The following is a 9,466-nucleotide window of genomic DNA, read 5'->3' as shown; positions in this document are numbered from 1 at the left end:
AAGAATTTCTTCCTAACATCTGATCTAACCCTCCTCTTTCAGTCTGAAGCCATTCCTCCTTGTCCTGTCACTACATGTATTGCAAACAGTCTTGCCCCATCCTTCCTTTGGGCTCCCTTCAGCTACTGGAAGACCACAACTCGATCACTCTGGAGCCTTCTCTTTTGCAGGATGAACAATCCCAGTTCTCCCAGCTGGAGGCAGCTCTGCAGGTGGGGTACAATTCCCCCCTTCCCTGCTGCCCATGCTGGGGAATCTGCACGGCGGATCAGGGCCAGGGCACGGGGGTTCAGCCCAGGGAATGGGGGATCAGGGCCGGGGCAGGTCCAGCTCCCAGCCACCAACATCCCCGAGCTCTTCTCCCACGGCTGCTCCAGCCCGGATCGATGCCGGGGGCTGCCCCGACCCGGATCGATCCCGGGAGCTGCGGTACAAACACCGGGCCGGGACAGGCTCCGATTTCAGCCCCGAGCCGCGAGCCCCCATCCCAGAGCGCCTCAGGCTGCGCGGGCAGGGCAGCAGCCTCTCCGGCCCGGCACAGAAATCCACACCAGCACGGGCACAGGCCCAGCTCCCGCCGCCATCTCGGGCCGCCCCCGCCCCGCCCGGCTCCATTTCCCGGGATCGGCACCGCCCCGGGAATCCGCAGGGCCGGGCCGGGCCGGCAGCGCCGCAGGTACGGGGGCTCGGGGCTGGCACGGCCCCAGCGCAGCGCTCCCTCATCGGGAACAGCTTCCCTCCCTTTGGAGCCACCCCGGCCCTGCATCGCCTCCTGCTCCCCGGCGGCCGGGGAAGTGAAGGGCCGGAATTAAGGCGTAGAGAGAGCAGGGAATAAGGACGGGAGGGTGCGGCCATGGTAAAACGCGGACTGGTTTTAAGGGGTGTGTTTGCGGCGTGTTTTCTAGGTCAGTTCCAGCACACGGCGTGGAAGGAAAGAGGATGGAAGAAGGAAACTCTGCCAAGGAAAGAGTCCTCATTACGGGAGGAGGGGGTTATTTTGGCTTCCGGTTAGTGCATTAAATAGTTATTACATACAGGAGTGAATGTAAGAGGTTGCTACTGGGGAGGCAGCAAAATCCATCTGTAGCAGGGAGACCTGTGGGCCTGAGACACCTGATCCAGGTGTTCCCATCTTCTGGTTCGCCTGGGGTCTGTATTAAACAACCTCGGTTACTCTGTTTCCAGAGGCTATAGCCTCTGTTACAGCCTCAGTAACGCTGTTATCCCGTTTCCAGATGTCAGACATTTACCTGTGTGCTCACCTCTGTAGAGGGGTGGGATCACCATCGTCAGCCCGCTCTGAAGGACAAGCCTACACTTGTTTTCTTTTGACCTGCAAATAGTTACACGTATGCTTAGCTCTATAGGTTAACAGCTCCAGCTGAACTCTTAAGAATATATTATTTTCTTAAACCAGTGATGGTTTAAGATTAGGGTTGTTAATAAGGTGGAATCCATTTTCCCTTGCTGTAGCTAGCTCTGCAGGCCATGTAAAGAAAAAATCCTATTTTGAGCCCTAGACAATAACTGCTCCCATAGGAGAGAGAGATCACAGTCAGGACCAGAAAGTAAAGTAAATTTCAAGTCAGGGGAAGGAAAAAAAATCTCAGGAGATGCCTATCTGACTTCTGCTTGGCTTTTCCCTCCATTCTCATGCCCTTAAAGCACAATAGACATACAAAAATGTAAGAAAGGGGAAGAGAAACACCAGAGTTACACTTTGTGTCAATACCTGTCACTTGCAGTAAAATGTAGACATGTGGCAAAGCATTCATAGCAGCTTAGAAACATCTCTCCCACTCCTCCACAAATTTCGAACACAATGGTGAAGACCAACCTGTTGTTTTGCCAGAAGTGGGATGGCACAAAAGCAGTAAGATAAAACAAGTAAAGCTTTTTTAAAGAAAAAATATTTGACAATAGTTGCACGTCTGAAAATTGCTGTTGCTGATCTGAAGGGGACAGAACTTCAGTTATTTCTCTTCAGAATTTTCATTTATAGTAGTTCTGCCTCTTTTTTCTTTTATTTTTTTCTCCAAGTGTTGATGGAATGTGAGAAATCAGTTCAGTACCTAAACTATCACAGCTGAATCTTCCCTATAGTGGAGGGCTGAGCATTTAAAAGACTCCCATCAGAAAAATAATCAGCATAAAAACAGTTAATAGTCTTCTCTCCCTTCCAGGTGAGATGTGTCATGCACCATGGTGCCGTATCCTAACTCATGGTTTCTGTCACATTTCAGTTTAGGTTGTGCCATATATCAAAAGGGAGTCGATGTGATCCTCTTTGATGTGGTGAAGCCACTTCAAACCATGCCAGAGGGAATAAAGTTCCTGCAGGGGGATATCTGTTGCCTGTCTGAAGTGGAAGAAGCTCTCAGAGATGTAATCTGCGTGTTCCATATCGCTTCCTATGGAATGTCTGGCAGGGAGCAGCTGAACCGAAAACTTATAGAAGATGTTAACGTGAAGGGAACAGAAAATGTCATCCAGGCCTGCAAGAGCAGGGGAGTGTCCAGCCTGGTTTATACAAGTACCTACAACGTGATATTTGGAGGCCAGATTATAGAAAATGGGGACGAGTCTCTGCCTTACCTACCTCTGCACCTTCACCCTGATCACTACTCCAGAACGAAATCTTTAGCCGAAATGAAGGTGCTGGAGGCAAACGGTGCCGAGCTGGGAAATGGGAGAGGTGTGCTGAGGACCTGTGCTCTCCGGCCAGCAGGGATCTACGGGCCTGGGGAGCAGAGACACCTGCCAAGAATAGTCAGCTACATTGAAAGGGGACTGTTTAAATTTGTCTATGGAGACCCTCTGAGTCTGGTAGAGTTTGTACACGTGGACAACCTGGTCCAGGCCCATGTCCTTGCCTCCGAGGCTCTCAGAGCCAGCAAGCAGCACATTGCTGCAGGCCAGGCCTATTTTATTTCTGATGGCAGGCCCGTCAACAACTTTGAATTTTTTCGACCGCTAGTGGAAGGTTTGGGTTACAAGTTCCCAACCCTGCGCCTTCCCCTCTCCCTTGTCTATTTTTTTGCATTCCTTACTGAAATAGTTCATTTTCTTGTGGGGCACATTTATAACTTCCAGCCCCTCCTCACTCGCACGGAAGTTTACAAAACTGGTGTCACACACTACTTCAGCATGGGGAAGGCCAGGAAGGAGCTGGGCTATGAGCCCCAGCAGTACAGCCTGGATGAAGTGGTGGAGTGGTTTAGATCCCAAGGATGTGGACCAAAGCCAAGAAATTACACCATCATGCACCTGGTTAGGGATGGAGGCCTGCTTGTGCTGCTGATTGCTGTGCTGGTCTCCTGGTTTCCATCTGTGGTGACATTTTCACTCTGAAAGATGAAATGCTGAGGACAGAATTTAGTTACATTCTCTGCTTACTCTTGGTTTTGAGAGACAGTTAATAAAAGATTTTTTTAAAAATACATTCTTGTGTGATTGAGGTAAATAACAGCTTTATCCCCAAGGAACGGAACTGCTGAGTAAAAAGGTGCAATTTTTTATATATTCATTCTCTTCAAAATAAAATTGATCAGATCACTAACAAGATGAAGCTCAGTATTACTGCAAACAGCATTTTATTCTCAGGTACAACAGCACAATACAGTGAATGGAACAAATGTCCTTAGGCTGACTCTTCCTCCCTGATGGGATTTTACTCCTGATCCCTGCCCTTTATTCCTAAAGAGTTTGTGTTACATGATCCAGAGGAGAATAAATTTATTCTTTGATCACATTCCAAACCCCAGTTCTGCTTCCCAGCTTGGATGTCTATATGCCTAACCAAGATTAACTGATAAACTTCTAGACAATAAATAAATGAGGTTTTTACATGAATACATTCTGGTATGCTTTCCTGAGTTAACTCTGATATCTAATGACAATCTATCTATTTCTGGAACATGCACCATGCTTAATCTAAATTACAGCAAAGTGCTTGAAGCACCACAGATTTGTAGATTTTTCTAACAGTAAAATATGCCTGTTTAAAATGAATGAGCCAGCTGAAAGTGCATTTATAAATAAAACCTATGATTTTTTTCCAGCATTATTGAATGGTTAAACAAATAATTCATCAAAGACATTTGGTGAGTGATTGCATTCACGTTCCACTATTTATAAAACACTTTTAGCCTTTAATAATATTTCTTTAACACCTGACACCATCTAAATAGAATTTCAGCTTTGTGATAGGAAGATAAACACTTGCTACAAGGAAACTCATAATTTTGTGGAATTTTAGGATTAGAAGATAAGACTAAAAATACAGGTCACAGCTGTCCCATGCAATTCCATCTGTCAATCTAATACATAAACTGAGAAACTTCACCTCAAATTTTAAACAGAAAGTTTTTTTTCCCTTAACTCATCAGCATTGCAGCTTCTGTACCCCTTGATAAAGGCAGAATCCTTCAGGAATTTAAAACTTCTCTTTAAACTTTAGTCTTTCCATTTTAATGGCTGAAGCTACACTGATCTTAGATTAATAGTAGCTTCCAGATACTTCTGTTCCACTCTGCTGCAACTGAAATGGGGAAGTAAAGAATAAGAAGCAGAGCAGTTCCATTGCACTGTTAAAGGATCCTCAGAGAACAAGAGGCCTAAAGAGAGGAACCAAGCTAGAAATCCACAGCCACCCCTGCTTAGAAGATTCAGATTTTTACAGCTCATGGTGACTAAAGATAGCATTATTTTTTGACTGTTCTCTTCCTGATAAGTTTACCTTAAAAAAAAAAAAAAAACCAGCCCACACTATTGATAACTTTTTGTATTTTTATGCTTCAAATCTGACTTTTCTCCCTCAGTCCCCTACCAGTAAGTACACCATGAAAGAAACTAAATTTAATATTTAGCTTGAGGGACAGCTCAAGAGAGAAGTCATTTTTTTCCCCTCTCTGATAGCAAATAAGCTGTTTCTGTAGCAGGAGTGTTGCACTCTCTTATAAAGAGCTTATGTGTCTCCAACTGAGCACTGATGGCACAAGGGCCACTCTCCAGGAGTCATTAATATACAACATCATCTGCAGAAAGAAGAAATCTTTTTAATAAAACAGAAAAAAGACATCCATGACCTCATGAAAGCACTGGGCTGATGCTCTCTTTCCAACAGCTCTGTTTTTTCAAGTGGAAACCACTTTGTTCTTTTCCCCTTTAAGTTCTCTGGCTTTGACACAATGTTATCAGAAATAGATTACAAAATTCTAATGCCAGCAGAAGACAAAACCAAAATGGAGAAGAAATTGCACAAGCCTGTCGCACGGAAACAGCATTGGTATTTCATGCCAAGTCTTGTAAAAAAATTGTTTTTAATGTAGGGAACTGAACTCCTGTGCCCCAGAGGAATTTTCTCTGCTATTTGTAATCTTTTAGCAAAACTCAGCTACTGCTATTTATCTCAGTGGTGGGGTTATGGAAATCACCTATGGAAGGGTCCTTAAGCAAAGAATCCTAAATCCACACTGTCAATACCAGCTGAGGTTCAGGCCCTGGTCAGGTTTGAGGTATGGCAGCAGCAGCTCTTGACAAGACAAAAATAGCCCCACAAAACCCCAAATACCAGAAGTCCTGAAGGAGCTGAGCTCAACACGTGAAGCTTTTCATCTGCCTGGAGTCAAGGCCAGAACTCTCTGATAACAGAGCAGGAGGAATTGTTTTGTCCTAATGGTCCAAGAGTGTGCTCCAGCACACAGGATTAATGTGGGGACACACCCCAGAGCCATCACCAGTGCACTGATTAATTCCCCATCAATTAGCTCCATCTATTAAAAAAACCAAAGTGCTGACCACAGCAGAGGTGAAGGATGCACTTACTCTTTCCAAAAGGAAAACAGGCAGTCTGTGGCTTAAAGAGATACTCAAAAATTGCTTGAAAATTCCATCCCTGTAAAGACAGTCACAGCTGCTTTATTTGAAGTATTTTACAATGAGAATTCTCTCTCCCTTTTCCTGTTTTTTTTTTTTGTCATTACTCCTCGTACAAGAATAGATGGGTAAATTAGGGTAATTAATTCAAGTGTTGCGTCCCTTTTCAAATTTTCATCTTACCTGTTTTCCTGAAACTGAATTACCAGAAATGCACTTGAAAATTGGAAGAGCAGAATGAAAATACAGCTCAGATTCAATTTTTCCTAGTCCTCAAAATTACTGAACAACTGATAGGTGCCTCACTATAAAGGATGATGCTGATGTTTAAAGTGAATTGTTTAAGAATACTTGGTCAGCTACTTAACCTCAGACACAGCATTTCAAGGTACAAATTTGCAAGATATACATGAAAACTTATACTTCTCACATATATTTAAATATATTTATTTTAGATGCTTAATCAAACCAGATTTTTCTAGGTCCTTCTCCTAAGGGACCCAACCAAAATGTTCCTTTGTTTCCATTTATTACTGATTTCCACAAACTTTACAAAGTATAGTGGCATGTGTAATAATTACTATGTGCTCTTCAGAGAAAAGGGTCCTGAAGGCTGATAATTTACACATATTGTAAAGAATGTGGGGATTGAACTGTAATTCAGGAGTACAAAAGTGTTGGGGGAACTACTGCTTTACTTTTGTCAAGCTCACAATTCCCTGTTTTGCTGGAGTAACAGCTAAAAATGTAGACTAGCAATGAATTCAACTGCTTTTAATTTAATTTAAATTCTTTTAAAACTAATAGCATGTTTATAAATATTGCTATGGATCAGAAGATAAATTCATCTCTGAACTGATTCTGAAAGTTAATTTTCATTATATTTAACTTCTATTTCTCATGCTATAAAGGGAATTTCAGTCTGGAACAAAGCCAGCTTGTTGGACTGCAGTTAAAAATGCTGACACATGACTGTAGCAGACCTCAACCACTGCAATTCAGCTTCCACACCACATTCAGATTTTTCCAACTGGTTTGCAGAATTCAAAGATAATGGCTGGTACACAGCTCACCCCTTCTCACCATCTCTGAGGTTAAAGAATGCAAAACTAACAAAACGCTTTCAACAGATCTGTTGGGGTGGAAAAAAAGTGAAAATACATGCAACAAAACACCTAAATGTAGTAATGTTTTGGACTCCAGAACTTATGCATACCAATACTCACTAAGGTGATAAAGATTCTTTGTCAGATTTAATGACCTTCCAGAAGAATTAGGCTGCAGACACCTCATACGGATTCATGTTCAATAAGCATGTAATTCTGATCAAAAGATGAGATAAAATCTGTTCCCAAGACTCCCAACAATTTAAAAAATCACCACATAAAGACAGAGTGCACCCATCCAGCAGCAGTTCTCCCTGCAACCTCACAGGCAGAAAATGTTCTGATAAAATTTTTTGGTAAACATCAATATTACTGTCCTTCCAGATTACCACAAATTTAATCTTTGCCTTGCTCAGATTTTATTGTTCAAGCTCATAAAAATCTGACTCTCACTAGAGCTGGAGTTTGTATCTGCCTCTCACTGAAAAAGGTTGGTTTGGAGTCACAAGTTAAACTCGATCTTTGACCTTTTCCTCCTGCCTCGTGTGTTTGGAGCCAGAGGAAGTGCAATGATAACCATGTCTACTGAAACAATCTTTAAGTCAGTTCATCTTAAAAACACAGAAATGCCCTTCTTCCAACCTCTAGCAGAGCACACCATACCACACCAGCAGATCACTTCTCAGTAAGAACTCACTGCTTCAAATGACTGGCAAAAGTCATGAAATTCAACAAAGAATGCTTAAACAAAAAAGCACCTGGCATCATTCTCATCAATGTGAGATATCAACAATTATTTATTAAAATAAGTTATTTCAATGATTTAAAACCATTTCTATAAGAATATAACAATTTAACCATTGTTAACTTCAAAAATGTATAAATGTTTTCCCTCCTGGATTAAAAAAATTAGCACACACACATTCAAACCTACTTTCATACTCAAAGAGCTGCAACTGTGATAAAGTTGCTACAGAGCCTGCCCCAAGGAAGAACTGAGAGGTGAGGTCTTGGAGATAAAACAGAATGCAAGAACCAAAAGACAGAAAATAGCTTTGCCCACCACTTGCACGTCAGCAGAAGAGTCACTGCAGTATTTTCATTCTGCACACAGTGTAACACCACATTCTGGGAAAAAGTTTTACTGTAAAACAAAATGCATTTGCATAAATACTGATGGAGTGCCTCTTATAACCCCTGACATTATGCATGAGAGGAGAATGTGCACAGCACTTTTCAAAGGACTACAAAATGAGCTAATTCTTAAATATTTGCACAAGAGCAGCACGAGGGACTCGCTCCTGTGTCCATCACACAGTGGCTGTGCTGTGTCAGGAATACACACACCAGTGGAGGAAGCCAGGACAAATGGACAGTTTGGTTGGGTCTGCTCTAGAACTGAGCTTAAAAAGAATTCTGACGGGCAGAACAATCCACACCTGGATAATGAAGATAAAACCAGCTCTATACAGCAGTCTAGTTTACAGCTCCACCTCCCAAATCCACAGTTGATGTGATTTTCTTTTTCTATGTTTGAGCAGGGTTTAGACCCATCTAATCCTTGAACAGGTCAATCACAGCTGGGTACTGAAGAGATTCAGGAAGGAGGATGAAAAGGAGAGAATTGTCTTTAACTTTTCTCTGTTTTCAGTTGGGTGATTAGTAATTAATTTCTTTATAATAAAAAATTTACAGAAGCCACCCCATTGTGGGATACACTATTATAACGCTTTCATCTCTGAGACAAGACTATCTTTACAGAATAGCTAAAACCTCAAGGGGGTTCCTCAAACCATCATCTGTGAATGCACAATGGCATCAATTACATGCCTCTTGAAACAACAGAACTCACAGCGTGGGGAGCAAGAGAAATTGAAAATTGCTGAGGCAGCTGCATCAGGCCATGAATCCCAAATCCATGCAAGTCCTCTGTGATCAGAAGTACAGCTCTGTGGAAGCAGCATTTTATGCCTCAGGCAGTCACTCCAAAACTAAACTCCTCTGCACACATTTGAACACTGAAATTGGGAATATAGAGAGCAAAACTCATCCCATGTCAAGATACAACAACCAGGAATTTGATGGTAACAATACAGCACTAGCACAAAGGAACAACACATACACAAATGATGACAACTGCTGTTAAATATTCCATTGAAGGCCTTTAGTTCTGCTCTGGCAGGAAAATACACTTGCTAATCTAACCAGTATTCTCATCTGCAGCTTCATGTTCTTGATTTGATTAAAGGCACTAGAAGGATGTACCTCTATATTTGTGCACACTATCATTCTTGGATTAGTTACATTTTGGGAAAACAGTCTACATTTACAGAACACTATCATTTGACTATCGTCTATGTAGGATTGCAAGATTAAAAATTGACAGTTCATTTAAAAATTCATTTCTAAGCACATTAGCTGCTGAAAGGATTTGCAGAAATGATACTGTACAAAAGTAAGTGCTCCTCAGAATCTTAAATACC

At 42.2% G+C, this 9,466-nt stretch overlaps 1 protein-coding gene across 2 annotated transcripts; it reads left to right on the top strand.

Annotated features, from left to right (window-relative positions):
* Positions 1-565: 565 nt before the first annotated feature.
* Positions 566-3,440, top strand: SDR42E1 (short chain dehydrogenase/reductase family 42E, member 1). 2 transcript variants are annotated; one of them, XM_059857420.1, is made up of 3 exons: positions 566-676; positions 906-1,007; positions 2,244-3,440. In XM_059857420.1, the coding sequence occupies exons 2-3, from the start codon at positions 940-942 to the stop codon at positions 3,349-3,351; spliced, it is 1,176 nt and encodes a 391-aa protein (XP_059713403.1). In that variant the 5' UTR covers positions 566-676; positions 906-939; the 3' UTR covers positions 3,352-3,440. The 2 variants fall into 2 exon arrangements, with proteins under 2 accessions (XP_059713403.1, XP_059713402.1); XM_059857419.1 differs by lacking the exon at positions 566-676 and having other exon boundaries at positions 683-1,007; positions 2,249-3,440.
* Positions 3,441-9,466: the final 6,026 nt, after the last annotated feature.

Source organism: Haemorhous mexicanus, chromosome 12 (assembly GCF_027477595.1).
Source record: "Haemorhous mexicanus isolate bHaeMex1 chromosome 12, bHaeMex1.pri, whole genome shotgun sequence".
NCBI lineage: Eukaryota > Metazoa > Chordata > Aves > Passeriformes > Fringillidae > Haemorhous > Haemorhous mexicanus.
Note: the sequence above shows the minus strand (reverse complement) of the source record. Positions and strands in the feature narration are given on the sequence as shown.

Excerpts from the sequence above, each read along its gene's own strand:
- SDR42E1 (XM_059857419.1), top strand. The coding sequence starts at position 854 with ATGGTAAAACGCGGACTGGTTTTAAGGGGTGTGTTTGCGGCGTGTTTT. Across the intron at positions 1,008-2,248 it reads GGGGGTTATTTTGGCTTCCG|GTTGTGCCATATATCAAAAG; the intron begins GTTAGTGCATTA and ends ATTTCAGTTTAG.